The sequence below is a fragment of the Pecten maximus genome, chromosome 3 (assembly GCF_902652985.1).
Source record: "Pecten maximus chromosome 3, xPecMax1.1, whole genome shotgun sequence".
Lineage (NCBI taxonomy): Eukaryota > Metazoa > Mollusca > Bivalvia > Pectinida > Pectinidae > Pecten > Pecten maximus.
Genome location: NC_047017.1, coordinates 25,711,194 through 25,730,672, shown reverse-complemented (window position 1 = coordinate 25,730,672; position 19,479 = coordinate 25,711,194). Strand labels below are relative to the sequence as shown.

At 45.6% G+C, this 19,479-nt stretch overlaps 2 protein-coding genes across 2 annotated transcripts; both read right to left on the bottom strand.

Moving 5' to 3' along the window:
• Positions 1 to 14,398: 14,398 nt before the first annotated feature.
• LOC117322685 lies at positions 14,399 to 16,125 on the bottom strand. Its single transcript, XM_033877622.1, has 3 exons — positions 15,813 to 16,125; positions 15,233 to 15,699; positions 14,399 to 14,881 (listed from the first exon to the last, which is right to left on the bottom strand). The coding sequence occupies exons 1-3, from the start codon at positions 16,123 to 16,125 to the stop codon at positions 14,399 to 14,401; spliced, it is 1,263 nt and encodes a 420-aa protein (XP_033733513.1).
• A 927-nt stretch (positions 16,126 to 17,052) lies between these two features.
• Positions 17,053 to 18,643, bottom strand: LOC117322684 (trichohyalin-like). Its single transcript, XM_033877621.1, has 4 exons — positions 18,535 to 18,643; positions 17,889 to 18,500; positions 17,517 to 17,809; positions 17,053 to 17,427 (listed from the first exon to the last, which is right to left on the bottom strand). Exons 1-4 carry the CDS (start codon positions 18,641 to 18,643, stop codon positions 17,053 to 17,055), a joined length of 1,389 nt encoding a protein of 462 aa, XP_033733512.1.
• Positions 18,644 to 19,479: the final 836 nt, after the last annotated feature.

Genomic DNA, 19,479 nt, shown 5'->3' with positions numbered 1-19,479 from the left:
CAGTCACAACACACTACACTACATGTAGCTACGTCACACAAACACACTACATAGTAGATACAGTCAAACAAGCACACTACATGTAGCTACATCACACAACACACTACCTGTAGCTACGTCACACAACACACTACATGTAGCTACGTCACACAACACACTACATGTAGCTACGTCACAAAACACACTACATATAGATACGTCAAACAACACACTACATGTAGATACGTCACACAACACACTAAATGTAGCTACATCACACAACACACTACATGTAGCTACGTCACACAACACACTAAAAGTAGCTACGTCATACAACACACTACATGTAGATACATCACACAACACACTACATGTAGATACGTCACACAACACACTACATGTAGCTACATCACACAACACACTACACTACATGTAGCTACGTCACAAAACACACTACATAGAGATACGTCAAACAGCACACTACATGTAGCTACATCACACAACACACTACCTGTAGCTACGTCACACAACACACTACATGTAGCTACGTCACACAACACACTACATGTAGCTACGTCACAAAACACACTACATATAGATACGTCAAACAACACACTACATGTAGATACGTCACACAACACACTAAATGTAGCTACATCACACAACACACTAAATGTAGCTACGTCACACAACACTAAACAACACACCACCAAAATACAGATAGTCAACACCACTAATTAGCACCCAAAACACACTAACTGTAGTACGTTCACCAACACACTACAGTAGCTACGCACACAACACACTACATGTAGCTTACTCACAAACACACTATATTAGCTACTCAAACAAAACCAACATGTAGAATACTCACCCAAACCACTAAGGTAAGCCATCACACACACTTACATGTACTCTCACACAAACACTAAATTACATGTTAAACACACTACATGTAATACATCAAACAACAGGGACTACATAGCGTACAAAACACAACAAATTACATGTAGCTACTCCCACACAACACAAATAATGTAGCACGTCCCCCAACAACCCACTACAGGTTATACGCCACAACACACACTACATGTAGCTACATACACAACACCCCTAAATTGTAGATAAAATCACACAACACTAAATGTAGATAACACAACACACCTACATGTAGTACGTCACACAACCACCCCATAGATAAGTCAAACAAACAACACATTAGATACGTCACAAACACACTAAATGTAGCTAAGTCCCCAAAAACTACATGTAATAGCACACCAACCCATACGTAGCTACACACACAACACCCGAAATGTGCTAATCACACAAACACATAATGTAGCTACGTCCCCACCAACACACTAATAGTAGCTACGTCAACAACAACACTACATGTAGTAAAATCACAACAACACACTACCATGTATACGGGCCCCCAACACAAATATGTAGCTACATCACACAACACAACCTAATGTAGCTACGTCCCCAAAACACATACATAGGGATACGTCACAACAACACACTAACATTAGCTACATCACACAAACACTACTGTAGCTATCACACACAAAACAACACCACAAACACACAATGTAGTGACAACCCCAACACACACAATGTAGTACTCCACAACCACTAATTAGGAAATCCCAACCACTACTGAATAGCACACAACACACAATTGTACTCACACAACACATAAATGTAGACCCAAAAAAACCATAATTAATCTCAACACACCTAATGTGTATCACACAACACCCATGATAGTCAACAACAACACTGTATTCGTCACACAACACACTAAATATACACAACCACACAGTAGTACTCACACAACAACTAAGTGTACTCAACAACACCAAAGTGTAATCACACACACACTACGTAGTACGTACAAACACACTACAGTAATTTAGTCAACACAAACCCCTATTATAACCACACCAACACTAATTAGTACTCACAAACCTACATAGAACGTCACAAACACCAAATAAAAAGTCAAAAACACACACAGTAGTATCACCAACACATAATGTAGCTACTCACCAAAAAAAATCTAAAAAAAAAAAAAAAAAAAAAAAAAAAAAAAAAAAAAAAAAAAAAAAAAAAAAAAAAAAAAAAAAAAAAAAAAAAAAAAAAAAAAAAAAAAAAAAAAAAAAAAAAAAAAAAAAAAAAAAAAAAAAAAAAAAAAAAAAAAAAAAAAAAAAAAAAAAAAAAAAAAAAAAAAAAAAAAAAAAAAAAAAAAAAAAAAAAAAAAAAAAAAATGTGCTACAGCCAACACAAAACACCCCTAAATTTGTAAAGTCACACAACACACTCCATGTAGCTACGTCACAACAACAAAAAAAGCTACTAACCAAACACACTACATGTAGATAACATCACACAAACACTACATGTGTACTTTCACACAAACAAAACTACATTGTTAGCTACATCACACAAACACACCACTACATGACTACGCACAAAACCCACACTACATAGAATACGTCAAAAAAACACACTACATGTAGCTACATCACACAACACAACAAATGTAGCTACGTCACACAACAAAACTACATGTAGCTACGTCACACAACACACTACAATAGTACGTCACAAAAACACCTCCCATATAGAAAACGTCACAACACACTACATGTAGATACGTCACACAACACACTACATGTAGCTACGTCACACAACACACTAAATGTAGCTACGTCACACAACACACTTAATATAGCTACGTCACACAACACACTACATGTAGCTACATCACACAAAACACTAAATGTAGCTACGTCACACAACACACAACATGTAGCTACGTCACACAACACACTAAAAGTAGCTACGTCATACAACACACTACATGTAGCTACGTCACACAACACACTAAATGTAGCTACATCACACAACACACTACATGTAGATACGTCACACAACACACTACATGTAGCTACATCACACAACACACTACACTACATGTAGCTACGTCACAAAACACACTACATAGAGATACGTCAAACAACACACTACATGTAGCTACGTCACACAACACACTACATGTATCTACATCACACAACACACTACACTACATGTAACTACGTCACACAACACACTACATGTAGCTACGTCACACAACACACTAAATATAGCTACGTCACACAACACACTACATGTAGCAACATCACACAAAACACTAAATGTAGCTACGTCACACAACACACTACATGTAGGTACGTCACACAACACACTAAATGTAGCTACATCACACAACACACTACACTACATGTAACTACGTCACACAACACACTACATGTAGCTACGTCACACAACACACTACATGTAGCTACGTCACACAACACATTACACTACATGTAGCTACGTCACACAACACACTACATGTAGCTACGTCACACAACACACTAAATCTAGCTACGTCACACAACACACTACATGTAGATACGTCACACAACACACTACATGTAGCTACATCACACAAAACACTAAATGTAGCTACGTCACACAACACACAACATGTAGCTACGCCACACAACACACTAAATGTTGCTAAGTCACACAACACACTTAATATAGCTACGTCACACAACACACTACATGTAGCTACATCACACAAAACACTAAATGTAGCTACGTCACACAACACACAACATGTAGCTACGTCACACAACACACTAAAAGTAGCTACGTCATACAACACACTAAATGTAGCTACATCACACAACACACTACATAGAGATACGTCAAACAACACACTACATGTAGCTACGTCACACAACACACTACATGTATCTACATCACACAACACACTACACTACATGTAACTACGTCACACAACACACTACATGTAGCTACGTCACACAACACACTAAATATAGCTACGTCACACAACACACTACATGTAGCTACATCACACAAAACACTAAATGTAGCTACGTCACACAACACACTACATGTAGCTACGTCACACAACACACTACATGTAGCTACATCACACAACACACTACACTACATGTAACTACGTCACACAACACACTACATGTAGCTACGTCACACAACACACTACATGTAGCTACGTCACACAACACATTACACTACATGTAGCTACGTCACACAACACACTACATGTAGCTACGTCACACAACACACTAAATCTAGCTACGTCACACAACACACTACATGTAGATACGTCACACAACTCACTAAATCTAGCTACGTCACACAACACCCTACATGTAGATACGTCACACAACACACTACACTAGCCAGGTCACACAACACATTACACTACATGTAGCTACGTCACACAACACACTACATGTAGCTACATCACACAACACACTAAATGTAGCTACGTCACACAACACACTAAATGTAGCTGCGTCAAACAACATACTGGTTTCCATGGACATCTGAGTGACGCATTGTCCCTCTCAAACTGTCCTTTAGATTTGGTATACCACATACTGACCAAATAAGTCTTTGTAAATGGACTCAAGTGACCTAAATGGATTTAACTACATTAATCCAGGATGTATCGAGCATGTAGAATACATTGGGGAGTGTTTGTTCTTGTCTAAACATTTAGAACAAAGACGAATCAAATAGAGCACGGAACTGTTTTACATATTAATGGTTAGTTGAAGAGCGGGGATCTCTTGGTCATGAATTTTACTGAATTATGTTGGTTGCCGTATGAAACGCTGATTTCCCCTCTATTTGAACCGAGTTGTGTGATTACATACGATTCCATATGAATCAGTCAGTACACATTGTCAACAGTGGATTATTGGTTCTTCTCCCAAAGCTTCACATGTCAGTCGAGATGCCGATATGTGTGATTAATGATATGCATCATACTTGATTAGAATACTCCTGGTGGAATATTTCGCCTGTCCCCTGTCGCTGGACCATGTATTACAAGTATCCCACTAGATCGAATGTAGTGTATGTTTTGTTAGGTTTAATGTCCTTGCAAAAGCCATGGCCCAATGATGATGGGTGTCGAGGATACAAAGGCCATGGTCCTATGGGGACGGGTGCCTAGGATACCAACAGCCATGGCCCAATGAGGATGGGTGTCGAGGATACAAAGGCCATGGCCCTACGAGGACGGGTGCCTAGGATACCAACAGCCATAGCACTATGGGGACGGTTATTCATAATACCAACAGCCATGGTCCTATGAGGACGGGTGTCTAGGATACCAACAGCCATGGCCCTACGAGGATGGGTGGCTAGGATACCAACAGCCATGGCCCTACGAGGACAGTTGTCTAGGATACCAACAGCCATGGTCCTAGGAGGACAGGTGTCTTGCATACCAATAGGCATGGCCCTATGAGGACGGATGTCCATGACACCAATAGCCATGGTCCTATCAGGACGGATGTTACCCTGCCCCCTTCCCATTCTCTCGCCCTTTCTTTACTCAACATGACATAAAACATGATATTTTAAAAACATATCACTGCACGTGCACAAAACACTTACTAATCGTTTTTCACGTGCATTTGGCTGCTGTTTAAGTCACTATTTACGTTTGACTATTATAAGCCAGGAAGCAGTTAAAACATCTATTTCAAGGAAGGCCGAAATGATCGAGGCCTTCTCAGTATTCGGTGTATTTCAGGCCCATCGGTGATCCGATTGTGTAAAACGTCACATGTAAACCAGATATATCGGGATCGTCCGTAAGTTAATGTTATATGGGATAGAGATGTCTGGGATCAAAACACACAAGACCGTGTTCTTTGTGACACAAATCTTGTATACACTGACAGGATATTAAGGGTGTCCCTGAGGATTACGTTATCTAAGAATAAGAACAGATTTGTCCGAATAAAGACTCCACGTATCCTAGGACGGATTTAATTTAATTATCTCACCGTCCGTTTCAGGTTTTGCTCGAATTGTTTTTGCTAGTAGTCGGTCGTATATCATTTGGATTATGCGTTCGAGTTTTCAACCGTTATTATTTCTTTTCAAATTATTTGTGAATATACGTCCTCGCGATGAGTTTGGATCATGTGACATGGATGTCATTTGAGCTTTAAGCTTCATCCGTTTTCACGGTTCAATTAACTGGGTTTTTTGGGGTTTTTTTTACTTTCCTCCAAATGTATGCTGGCTTGCTTGTTTGTGAAATGAGTATAGTTTTATGCCTAGTTTATCGTGAGACTGTCGTTTTCTATAAAGCCATACCCCTTCAATATCGCAGCACAGATTTACCCAACATAACCTTAGAAAGATCATACAATACGCTATTCCGGTCATGTTTAGCCTCCGGTGATGTCCGAGACAAGAATATTTTTCTAATGCCCAGTTTGTCTAGAGCTTGTACATTCGAAACTTCGCTTCTCAGAATCGCATAAATAGAAATGCAGTGCGGATGTTGTCACATTAATTATAAATATGACGAATAGGCATGTTAGAATGTAACACGTTGTCAGTACGATGCGAACGGATAGTTTGTCATGTTTATATGACAGGCGACTATAATTGTACTAATTTAACAGTTCTATTATTTTAGGAAATTATTGTGTTAATTACACTTTCTGTATGCCATTTCATCATTTTGGAATCCAAATGCTTGTTTTCCAATATCCGTTGATATAAGACGAGCTACGAATGGGGGAGAGGGAGGGGGCGTTGTTTGTGACGCTCTTTTCGGTGAACTGGAAAAGTAGAGGATTGTCGTAACAAGCCTATTGACAACTCCAGCGAACTAAGGTGCGTGCGAAGCAAATGTAATAATCACTTCCATAAAAAGGCAAACCTAATTATTTCCTCTTCAGCATCTGAACCCGTGTTTATGACGCGGGTTTACGTGTGCGTTACCCATAGATACTGCTTTAATTAATAGACCAGTCAGCAGTCGCTAAAACATTGCATGCAGTACGTAAACGAGGTCGTTCCAGGACACATGAAGTGTGCTCACAATCCTACAACAATGTCTATAATTAAGTCAGTAGCGTGTCTGATCGGACAGAGCATCAGCGGTAGTCGTGTGTTTATCTTACCTCTGTCAGTTTAAAACAAAATAAGATGATATTGTACAACATTCACTATATGAAAAAGAGCTTAAACTTCCGCAAATACTTGTTATATCATAAAATCTTGCATTAATCATTTTTGTGAATGCGATTAATATGTTGATGGCTCTGTGATAAGTTTGCCTTGTCACCAAAATTACTTGTTAACTACATGACATTGTCTCATTATATCCGTGGGGGCGGCGGTGGCCGAGTGGTTAAGGTGTCCCGACACTTTATCACTAGCCCTCCACCTCTGGGTTGCGAGTTCAAACCTACGTGGGGCAGTTGCCAGGTACTGACTGTAGGCCAGGAACTCCGGCTTTCCTCCACCTCCAAAACCTGACACGTCCTTCAATGACCCTGGATGTTAATAGGACGTTAAACAAAAACAAACCAAACCAAATGGTAAGATAAGTCCTTGTTTCGTTGGTTGCTCAATAATTTCGTACCACTTGCCGTTGCCCCATTGGAACAGAGATCAAATGTGTCGGAAATTCGCTGCAATAGCTGCAGAATTGCTGTCTTATTGGCTTCATAATACTTGCTTACCTGTTGTTGTCTCTTTGACTTTGGAATACCTGCCGTCTCGCTGCCTCCTTGAATTTGGAACACCTTCCTTCTCGTTGTCTCTTGGACTTTGGAATACCTACCGTCTCGCTGTCTCTTTGGCTTTGGAATACCTGCCATCTCGATGTCTCTTTGACTTTAGAATACTTGCCGTCTCATTGTCCCTTTGACTTCGGAATACCTGCCGTCTCGCTGTCTCTTTGACTTTGGAATACCTGCCGTCTCGCCTTCTCTTTGACCTTGGAATACCTGCCATCTCGATGTCTCTTTGACTTTAGAATACCTGCCGTCTCATTGTCCCTTTGACTTCGGAATACCTGCCGCCTCGTTGTCTCTTTGACTTCGGAACACCGACCGTCTCGCTGTCTCTTGGACTTTGGAATACCTGCCGTCTCGCCTTCTCTTTGACCTTGGAATACCTGCCATCTCGATGTCTCTTGGACTTTGGAATACCTACCGTCTCGCTGTCTCTTGGACTTTGGAATACCTGCCGTCTCGCTGTCTCTTTGACCTGGGAATACCTGCCGTCTCGCTGTCTCTTTGACTTTGGAACACCGACCATCTCACTGTATCTTTGACTTTGGAATACCTGCCGTCTCGCCTTCTCTTTGACCTTGGAATACCTGCCATCTCGATGTCTCTTTGACTTTAGAATACCTGCCGTCTCATTGGGTCTTTGACTTCAGAATACCTGCCGTCTCATTGTCCCTTTGACTTCGGAATACCTGCCGCCTCGTTGTCTCTTTGACTTCGGAACACCGACCGTCTCGCTGTCTCTTGGACTTTGGAATATCTGCCGTCTCGCCTTCTCTTTGTCCTTGGAATACCTGCCATCTCGATGTCTCTTTGACTTTAGAATATTTGCCGTCTCATTGTCCCTTTGATTTCGGAACACCAACCGTCTCGCTGTCTCTTTGACTTTAGAATACCTGCCGTCTCGCTGTCTCTTTGTCTTCGGAACACCAACCGTCTCGTTGTCTCTTTAACTTCGGAACACCGACCGTCTCTCTGTCTCTTGGACTTTGGAATACCTGCCGTCCCGCTGTCTCTTGGACTTTGGAATACCTGCCATCTCGCTGTCTCTTTGACTTCGGAACACCAACCGTCTCGTTGACGCTTTGACCTGGGAATACCTGCCATCTCGCTGTCTCTTTGACTTCGAACACCGACCGTCTCGCTGTCTCTTTGACTTTAGAATACCTGCCGTCTCATTGTCCCTTTGACTTCGGAATACCTGCCGCCTCGTTGTCTCTTTGACTTCGGAACACCGACCGTCTCGCTGTCTCTTGGACTTTGGAATACCTGCCGTCTCGCCTTCTCTTTGACCTTGGAATACCTGCCATCTCGATGTCTCTTGGACTTTGGAATACCTACCGTCTCGCTGTCTCTTGGACTTTGGAATACCTGCCGTCTCGCTGTCTCTTTGACCTGGGAATACCTGCCGTCTCGCTGTCTCTTTGACTTTGGAACACCGACCATCTCACTGTATCTTTGACTTTGGAATACCTGCCGTCTCGCCTTCTCTTTGACCTTGGAATACCTGCCATCTCGATGTCTCTTTGACTTTAGAATACCTGCCGTCTCATTGGGTCTTTGACTTCAGAATACCTGCCGTCTCATTGTCCCTTTGACTTCGGAATACCTGCCGCCTCGTTGTCTCTTTGACTTCGGAACACCGACCGTCTCGCTGTCTCTTGGACTTTGGAATATCTGCCGTCTCGCCTTCTCTTTGTCCTTGGAATACCTGCCATCTCGATGTCTCTTTGACTTTAGAATATTTGCCGTCTCATTGTCCCTTTGATTTCGGAACACCAACCGTCTCGCTGTCTCTTTGACTTTAGAATACCTGCCGTCTCGCTGTCTCTTTGTCTTCGGAACACCAACCGTCTCGTTGTCTCTTTAACTTCGGAACACCGACCGTCTCTCTGTCTCTTGGACTTTGGAATACCTGCCGTCCCGCTGTCTCTTGGACTTTGGAATACCTGCCATCTCGCTGTCTCTTTGACTTCGGAACACCAACCGTCTCGTTGACGCTTTGACCTGGGAATACCTGCCATCTCGCTGTCTCTTTGACTTCGAACACCGACCGTCTCGCTGTCTCTTGGACTTTGGATACTTGCTGTCTTGCTGTCTCTTTGACTTTTGAATACCTGCCTCCTCGTTGTCTCTTTGACTTCGGAACACCGACCGTCTCGCTGTCTCTTGGGCTTTGGAATACCTGCCGTCTTGCTGTCTCTTTGACTTTTGAATACCTGCCTCTTCGTTGTCTCTTTGATTTCGGAACACCGACCGTCTCGATGTCTCTTGGACTTTGGAATACCTGCCGTCTCGTTGTCTCTTGGACTTTGGAATACCTGCCGTCTCGCTGTCTCTTTGACCTGGGAATACCTGCCGTCTCGCTGTCTCTTTGACTTTGGAACACCGACCGTCTCACTGTATCTTTGACTTTAGAATACCTGTCGTCTCGCCTTCTCTTTGACCTTGGAATACCTGCCATCTCGATGTCTCTTTGACTTTAGAATACCTGCCGTCTCATTGTCCCTTTGACTTTGGAATACCTGCCGTCTCGATGTCTCTTTGAATTCGGAACACCGACCGTCTCGCTGTCTCTTTGACTTTGGAATACCTGCCGTCTCGCCTTCTCTTTGACCTTGGAATACCTGCCATCTCGATGTCTCTTGGACATTACAATACTTACCGTCTCATTGTCCCTTTGACTTCGGAACACCAACCGTCTCGCTGTCTCTTGGACTTTGGAATACCTGCCGTCTGGCTGTCTCTTGGACTTTGGAATACCTGCCTTCTCGTTGTCTCTTGGACTTTGGAATACCTGCCGTCTCGCTGTCTCTTTAACCTTGTAATACCTGCCTTCTCGTTGTCTCATTGACTTCGGAACACCAACCGTCTCGCTGTATCTTTGACTTCGGAACACCGACCGTCTCGCTGTCTCTTGGACTTTGGAACACCGACCGTCTCATTGTATCTTTGACCTGGGATTACCTGCCGTCTCGCCTTCTCTTTGACCTTGGAATACCTGCCGTCTCGCTGTCTCTTTGACTTTGGAACACCGACCGTCTCACTGTATCTTTGACTTTGGAATACCTGCCGTCTCGCCTTCTCTTTGACTTGGAATACCTGCCATCTCGATGTCTCTTTGACTTTAGAATACCTGCCGTCTCATTGTCCCTTTGACTTCGGAATACCTGCCGTCTCGCTGTCTCTTTGACTTCGGAACACCGACCGTCTAGCTGTCTCTTTGATTTTGGAATACCTGCCGTCTCGCCTTCTCTTTGACCATGGAATACCTGCCATCTCGATGTCTCTTTGACTTTAGAATACTTACCGTCTCATTGTCCCTTTGACTTCGGAACACCAACCGTCTCGCTGTCTCTTGGACTTTGGAATACCTGCCGTCTGGCTGTCTCTTGGACTTTGGAATACCTGCCTTCTCGTTGTCTCTTAGACTTTGGAATACCTGCGTCTCGCTGTTGTCTCTTGAACTTTGGAATACCTGCCTTCTCGCTGTCTCTTTGACCTTGGAGTACCTGCCTTCTCGTTGTCTCGTTGACTTCGGAACACCAACCGTCTCGCTGTATCTTTGACTTCGGAACACCGACCGTCTCGCTGTCTCTTGGACTTTGGAACACCGACCGTCTCACTGTATCTTTGAGCTGTTAATACCTGCCGTCTCGCTGTCTCTTTGACCTTGGAATACCTGCCGTCTCGCTGTCTCTTGGACTATGGAATACCTGCCTTCTCGTTGTCTCTTTTGCTTCGGAACACCTGCCTTCTCGTTATCTCATTGACTTCGGAACACCAACCGTCTCGCTGTATCTTTGACTTCGGAACACCGACCGTCTCGCTGTCTCTTGGACTTTGGAACACCGACCGTCTCACTGTATCTTTGACCTGGGATTACCTGCCGTCTCGCCTTCTCTTTGACCTTGGAATACCTGCCGACTCGCTGTCTCTTTGACTTTGGAACACCGACCGTCTCACTGTATCTTTGACTTTGGAATACCTGCCGTCTCGCCTTCCCTTTGACCTTGGAATACCTGTCATCTCGATGTCTCTTTGACTTTAGAATACCTGCCGTCTCATTGTCCCTTTGACTTCGGAATACCTGCCGTCTCGCTGTCTCTTTGACTTCGGAACACCGACCGTCTCGCTGTCTCTTTGATTTTGGAATACATGCCGTCTCCCTGTATCTTTGAGCTGTTAATACCTGCCGTCTCGCCTTCTCTTTGACCTTGGAATACCTGCCGTCTCGCTGTCTCTTGGACTATGGAATACCTGCCTTCTCGTTGTCTCTTTTACTTCGGAACACCTGCCTTCTCGTTATCTCATTGACTTCGGAACACCAACCGTCTCGCTGTCTCTTGGACTTTGGAATACCTGCCGTCTCGCTGTCTCTTTGACCTGGGAATACCTGCCGTCTCGCTGTCTCTTTGACTTTGGAACACCGACCATCTCACTGTATCTTTGACTTTGGAATACCTGCCGTCTCGCCTTCTCTTTGACCTTGGAATACCTGCCATCTCGATGTCTCTTTGACTTTAGAATACCTGCCGTCTCATTGGGTCTTTGACTTCAGAATACCTGCCGTCTCATTGTCCCTTTGACTTCGGAATACCTGCCGCCTCGTTGTCTCTTTGACTTCGGAACACCGACCGTCTCGCTGTCTCTTGGACTTTGGAATATCTGCCGTCTCGCCTTCTCTTTGTCCTTGGAATACCTGCCATCTCGATGTCTCTTTGACTTTAGAATATTTGCCGTCTCATTGTCCCTTTGATTTCGGAACACCAACCGTCTCGCTGTCTCTTTGACTTTAGAATACCTGCCGTCTCGCTGTCTCTTTGTCTTCGGAACACCAACCGTCTCGTTGTCTCTTTAACTTCGGAACACCGACCGTCTCTCTGTCTCTTGGACTTTGGAATACCTGCCGTCCCGCTGTCTCTTGGACTTTGGAATACCTGCCATCTCGCTGTCTCTTTGACTTCGGAACACCAACCGTCTCGTTGACGCTTTGACCTGGGAATACCTGCCATCTCGCTGTCTCTTTGACTTCGAACACCGACCGTCTCGCTGTCTCTTGGACTTTGGATACTTGCTGTCTTGCTGTCTCTTTGACTTTTGAATACCTGCCTCCTCGTTGTCTCTTTGACTTCGGAACACCGACCGTCTCGCTGTCTCTTGGGCTTTGGAATACCTGCCGTCTTGCTGTCTCTTTGACTTTTGAATACCTGCCTCTTCGTTGTCTCTTTGATTTCGGAACACCGACCGTCTCGATGTCTCTTGGACTTTGGAATACCTGCCGTCTCGTTGTCTCTTGGACTTTGGAATACCTGCCGTCTCGCTGTCTCTTTGACCTGGGAATACCTGCCGTCTCGCTGTCTCTTTGACTTTGGAACACCGACCGTCTCACTGTATCTTTGACTTTAGAATACCTGTCGTCTCGCCTTCTCTTTGACCTTGGAATACCTGCCATCTCGATGTCTCTTTGACTTTAGAATACCTGCCGTCTCATTGTCCCTTTGACTTTGGAATACCTGCCGTCTCGATGTCTCTTTGAATTCGGAACACCGACCGTCTCGCTGTCTCTTTGACTTTGGAATACCTGCCGTCTCGCCTTCTCTTTGACCTTGGAATACCTGCCATCTCGATGTCTCTTGGACATTACAATACTTACCGTCTCATTGTCCCTTTGACTTCGGAACACCAACCGTCTCGCTGTCTCTTGGACTTTGGAATACCTGCCGTCTGGCTGTCTCTTGGACTTTGGAATACCTGCCTTCTCGTTGTCTCTTGGACTTTGGAATACCTGCCGTCTCGCTGTCTCTTTAACCTTGTAATACCTGCCTTCTCGTTGTCTCATTGACTTCGGAACACCAACCGTCTCGCTGTATCTTTGACTTCGGAACACCGACCGTCTCGCTGTCTCTTGGACTTTGGAACACCGACCGTCTCATTGTATCTTTGACCTGGGATTACCTGCCGTCTCGCCTTCTCTTTGACCTTGGAATACCTGCCGTCTCGCTGTCTCTTTGACTTTGGAACACCGACCGTCTCACTGTATCTTTGACTTTGGAATACCTGCCGTCTCGCCTTCTCTTTGACTTTGGAATACCTGCCATCTCGATGTCTCTTTGACTTTAGAATACCTGCCGTCTCATTGTCCCTTTGACTTCGGAATACCTGCCGTCTCGCTGTCTCTTTGACTTCGGAACACCGACCGTCTAGCTGTCTCTTTGATTTTGGAATACCTGCCGTCTCGCCTTCTCTTTGACCATGGAATACCTGCCATCTCGATGTCTCTTTGACTTTAGAATACTTACCGTCTCATTGTCCCTTTGACTTCGGAACACCAACCGTCTCGCTGTCTCTTGGACTTTGGAATACCTGCCGTCTGGCTGTCTCTTGGACTTTGGAATACCTGCCTTCTCGTTGTCTCTTAGACTTTGGAATACCTGCGTCTCGCTGTTGTCTCTTGAACTTTGGAATACCTGCCTTCTCGCTGTCATTTTGACCTTGGAGTACCTGCCTTCTCGTTGTCTCGTTGACTTCGGAACACCAACCGTCTCGCTGTATCTTTGACTTCGGAACACCGACCGTCTCGCTGTCTCTTGGACTTTGGAACACCGACCGTCTCACTGTATCTTTGAGCTGTTAATACCTGCCGTCTCGCTGTCTCTTTGACCTTGGAATACCTGCCGTCTCGCTGTCTCTTGGACTATGGAATACCTGCCTTCTCGTTGTCTCTTTTGCTTCGGAACACCTGCCTTCTCGTTATCTCATTGACTTCGGAACACCAACCGTCTCGCTGTATCTTTGACTTCGGAACACCGACCGTCTCGCTGTCTCTTGGACTTTGGAACACCGACCGTCTCACTGTATCTTTGACCTGGGATTACCTGCCGTCTCGCCTTCTCTTTGACCTTGGAATACCTGCCGACTCGCTGTCTCTTTGACTTTGGAACACCGACCGTCTCACTGTATCTTTGACTTTGGAATACCTGCCGTCTCGCCTTCCCTTTGACCTTGGAATACCTGTCATCTCGATGTCTCTTTGACTTTAGAATACCTGCCGTCTCATTGTCCCTTTGACTTCGGAATACCTGCCGTCTCGCTGTCTCTTTGACTTCGGAACACCGACCGTCTCGCTGTCTCTTTGATTTTGGAATACATGCCGTCTCCCTGTATCTTTGAGCTGTTAATACCTGCCGTCTCGCCTTCTCTTTGACCTTGGAATACCTGCCGTCTCGCTGTCTCTTGGACTATGGAATACCTGCCTTCTCGTTGTCTCTTTTACTTCGGAACACCTGCCTTCTCGTTATCTCATTGACTTCGGAACACCAACCGTCTCGCTGTATCTTTGACTTCAGAACACCGACCGTCTCGCTGTCTCTTGGACTTTGGAACACCGACCGTCTCACTGTATCTTTGACCTGGGATTACCTGCCGTCTCGCCTTCTCTTTGACCTTGGAATACCTGCCGACTCGCTGTCTCTTTGACTTTGGAACACCGACCGTCTCACTGTATCTTTGACTTTGGAATACCTGCCGTCTCGCCTTCTCTTTGACCTTGGAATACCTGCCATCTCGATGTCTCTTTGACTTTAGAATACCTGCCGTCTCATTGTCCCTTTGACTTCGGAATACCTGCCGTCTCGCTGTCTCTTTGATTTCGGAACACCGACCGTCTCGCTGTCTCTTTGATTTTGGAATACCTGCCGTCTCGCCTTCTCTTTGACCATGGAATACCTGCCATCTCGATGTCTCTTTGACTTTAGAATACTTACCGTCTCATTGTCCCTTTGACTTCGGAACACCAACCGTCTCGCTGTCTCTTGGACTTTGGAATACCTGCCGTCTGGCTGTCTCTTGGACTTTGGAATACCTGCCTTCTCGTTGTCTCTTGGACTTTGGAATACCTGCGTCTCGCTGTTGTCTCTTGGACTTTGGAATACCTGCCTTCTCGCTGTCTCTTTGACCTTGGAGTACCTGCCTTCTCGTTGTCTCGTTAACTTCGGAACACCAACCGTCTCGCTGTATCTTTGACTTCGGAACACCGACCGTCTCGCTGTCTCTTGGACTTTGGAACACCGACCGTCTCACTGTATCTTTGAGCTGTTAATACCTGCCGTCTCGCCTTCTCTTTGACCTTGGAATACCTGCCGTCTCGCTGTCTCTTGGACTATGGAATACCTGCCTTCTCGTTGTCTCTTTTACTTCGGAACACCTGCCTTCTCGTTATCTCTTTGACTTCGGAACACCGACCGTCTCGCTGTCTCTTGGACTTTGGAACACCGACCGTCTCACTGTATCTTTGACCTGTTAATACCTGCCGTCTCGCCTTCTCTTTGACCTTGGAATACCTGCCGTCTCGCTGTCTCTTGGACTTTGGAATACTTGCCGTCTCGCTATCTCTTTGACTTCGGAACACCGACCGTCTCGCTGTCTCTTTGACTTTGGAATACCTGCCGTCTCGCCTTCTCTTTGACCTTGGAATACCTGCCATCTCGATGTCTCTTGGACTTTGGAATACCTACCGTCTCGCTGTCTCTTGGACTTTGGAATACCTGCCGTCTCGCTGTCTCTTTGACCTGGGAATACCTGCCGTCTCGCTGTCTCTTTGACTTTGGAACACCGACCATCTCACTATATCTTTGACTTTGGAATACCTGCCGTCTCGCCTTCTCTTTGACCTTGGAATACCTGCCATCTCGATGTCTCTTTGACTTTAGAATACCTGCCGTCTCATTGTCTCTTTGACTTCAGAATACCTGCCGTCTCGCTGTCTCTTTGACTTCGGAACACCGACCGTCTCGCTGTCTCTTTGACTTTGGAATACCTGCCGTCTCGCCTTCTCTTTGACCTTGGAATACCTGCCATCTCGATGTCTCTTGGACATTAGAATACTTACCGTCTCATTGTCCCTTTGACTTCGGAACACCAACCGTCTCGCTGTCTCTTGGACTTTGGAATACCTGCCGTCTGGCTGTCTCTTGGACTTTGGAATACCTGCCTTCTCGTTGTCTCTTGGACTTTGGAATACCTGCCGTCTCGCTGTCTCTTTAACCTTGTAATACCTGCCTTCTCGTTGTCTCATTGACTTCAGAATACCTGCCGTCTCGCTGTCTCTTTGACTTCGGAACACCGACCGTCTCGCTGTCTCTTTGACTTTGGAATACCTGCCGTCTCGCCTTCTCTTTGACCTTGGAATACCTGCCATCTCGATGTCTCTTGGACATTAGAATACTTACCGTCTCATTGTCCCTTTGACTTCGGAACACCAACCGTCTCGCTGTCTCTTGGACTTTGGAATACCTGCCGTCTGGCTGTCTCTTGGACTTTGGAATACCTGCCTTCTCGTTGTCTCTTGGACTTTGGAATACCTGCCGTCTCGCTGTCTCTTTAACCTTGTAATACCTGCCTTCTCGTTGTCTCATTGACTTCGGAACACCAACCGTCTCGCTGTATCTTTGACTTCGGAACACCGACCGTCTCGCTGTCTCTTGGACTTTGGAACACCGACCGTCTCACTGTATCTTTGACCTGGGATTACCTGCCGTCTCGCCTTCTCTTTGACCTTGGAATACCTGCCGTCTCGCTGTCTCTTTGACTTTGGAACACCGACCGTCTCACTGTATCTTTGACTTTGGAATACCTGCCGTCTCGCCTTCCCTTTGACCTTGGAATACCTGTCATCTCGATGTCTCTTTGACTTTAGAATACCTGCCGTCTCATTGTCCCTTTGACTTCGGAATACCTGCAGTCTCGCTGTCTCTTTGACTTCGGAACACCGACCGTCTCGCTGTCTCTTTGATTTTGGAATACATGCCGTCTCGCCTTCTCTTTGACCATGGAATACCTGCCATCTCGATGTCTCTTTGACTTTAGAATACTTACCGTCTCATTGTCCCTTTGACTTCGGAACACCAACCGTCTCGCTGTCTCTTGGACTTTGGAATACCTGCCGTCTGGCTGTCTCTTGGACTTTGGAATACCTGCCTTCTCGTTGTCTCTTGGACTTTGGAATACCTGCGTCTCGATGTTGTCTCTTGGACTTTGGAATACCTGCCTTCTCGCTGTCTCTTTGACCTTGGAATACCTGCCTTCTCGTTGTCTCGTTGACTTCGGAACACCAACCGTCTCGCTGTATCTTTGACTTCGGAACACCGACCGTCTCGCTGTCTCTTGGACTTTGGAACACCGACCGTCTCGCTGTCTCTTGGACTATGGAATACCTGCCGTCTCGCTGTCTCTTGGACTATGGAATACCTGCCTTCTCGTTGTCTCTTTTACTTCGGAACACCTGCCTTCTCGTTATCTCTTTGACTTCGGAACACCGACCGTCTCGCTGTCTCTTGGACTTTGGAACACCGACCGTCTCACTGTATCTTTGACCTGTTAATACCTGCCGTCTCGCCTTCTCTTTGACCTTGGAATACCTGCCGTCTCGCTGTCTCTTGGACTTTGGAATACTTGCCGTCTCGCTATCTCTTTGACTTCGGAACACCCACCGTCTCGCTGTCTCTTCGACTTTGGAATACCTGCCTTCTCGTTGTCTCTTTGACTTCGGAACACCGACCGTCTCGCTGTCTCTTTGACTTCGGAACACCGACCGTCTCGCCGTCTCTTTGACCTTGGAATACCTGCCATCTCGATGTCTCATGGACTTTGGAATACCTACCGTCTCGCTGTCTCTTGGACTTTGGAATACCTGCCGTCTCGCTGTCTCTTTGACCTGGGAATACCTGCCGTCTCGCTGTCTCTTTGTCTTTGGAACACCGACCATCTCACTGTATCTTTGACTTTGGAATACCTGCCGTCTCGCCTTCTCTTTGACCTTGGAATACCTGCCATCTCGATGTCTCTTGGACTTTAGAATACCTGCCGTCTCATTGTCTCTTTGACTTTAGAATACCTGCCGTCTCGCTGTCTCTTTGACTTCGGAACACCGACCGTCTCGCTGTCTCTTTGACTTTGGAATACCTGCCGTCTCGCCTTCTCTTTGACCTTGGAATACCTGCCATCTCGATGTCTCTTTGACTTTAGAATACTTGCCGTCTCATTGTCCCTTTGACTTCGGAACACCAACCGTCTCGCTATCTCTTGGACTTTGGAATACCTGCCGTCTGGCTGTCTCTTGGACTTTGGAATACCTGCCTTCTCGCTGTCTCTTGGACCTTGGAATACCTGCCTTCTCGTTGTCTCGTTGACTTCGGAACACCAACCGTCTCGCTATATCTTTGACTTCGGAACACCGACCGTCTCGCTGTCTCTTGGACTTTGGAATACCTGCCGTCTCGCTGTCTCTTTGACTTTGGAATACCTGCCTTCTCGTTGTCTCTTTTATTTCGAAACACCGACCGTCGCGCTGTCTCTTGGACTTTGGAATACCTGCCGTCTTGCTGTCTATTTGACTTTGGAATACCGACCGTCTCGCTGTCTCTTTGACTTTGGAATACCTGCCGTCTCGCCTTCTCTTTGACCTTGGAATACCTGCCATCTCGATGTCTCTTGGACTTTGGAATACCTGCCGTCTCGCTGTCTCTTTGACCTGGGAATACCTGACGTCTCGCTGTCTCATTGACTTTGCAACACCGACCGTCTCACTGTATCTTTGACATGGGAATACCTGCCGTCTCGCCTTCTCTTTGACCTTGGAATACCTGTCATCTCGATGTCTCTTTGACTTTAGAATACCTGCCGTCTCATTGTCCTTTTGACTTCGGAATACCTGCCGTCTCTCTATCTCTTTGACTTCGGAACACCGACCGTCTCGCTGTCTCTTTGACTTTGGAATACCTGCCGTCTCGCTGTCTCTTTGACTTTGGAACACCGACCGTCTCACTGTATCTTTGACTTT

Coding starts and splice junctions, on each gene's coding strand:
- LOC117322685 (XM_033877622.1), bottom strand. CDS start 16,125: ATGGCAGGTATTCCAAGGTCAAAGAGAAGGCGAGACGGCAGGTATTCC. Junction 15,700..15,812: donor AAGAGACAACGAGAAGGCAG/GTATTCCATAGT, acceptor GGTGTTCCAAAG/TCCAAGAGACAGCGAGACGG. Junction 14,882..15,232: donor AAGGGACAATGAGACGGCAG/GTATTCTAAAGT, acceptor GGTATTCCATAG/TCCAAGAGACAGCGAGACGG.
- LOC117322684 (XM_033877621.1), bottom strand. CDS start 18,643: ATGGCAGGTATTCCAAGGTCAAAGAGAAGGCGAGACGGCAGGTATTCC. Junction 18,501..18,534: donor AAGAGACAGCGAGACGGCAG/GTATTCTAAAGT, acceptor ATGAGACGGCAG/GTATTCTAAAGTCCAAGAGA. Junction 17,810..17,888: donor AAGAGACAACGAGAAGGCAG/GTATTCCATAGT, acceptor GGTGTTCCAAAG/TCCAAGAGACAGCGAGACGG.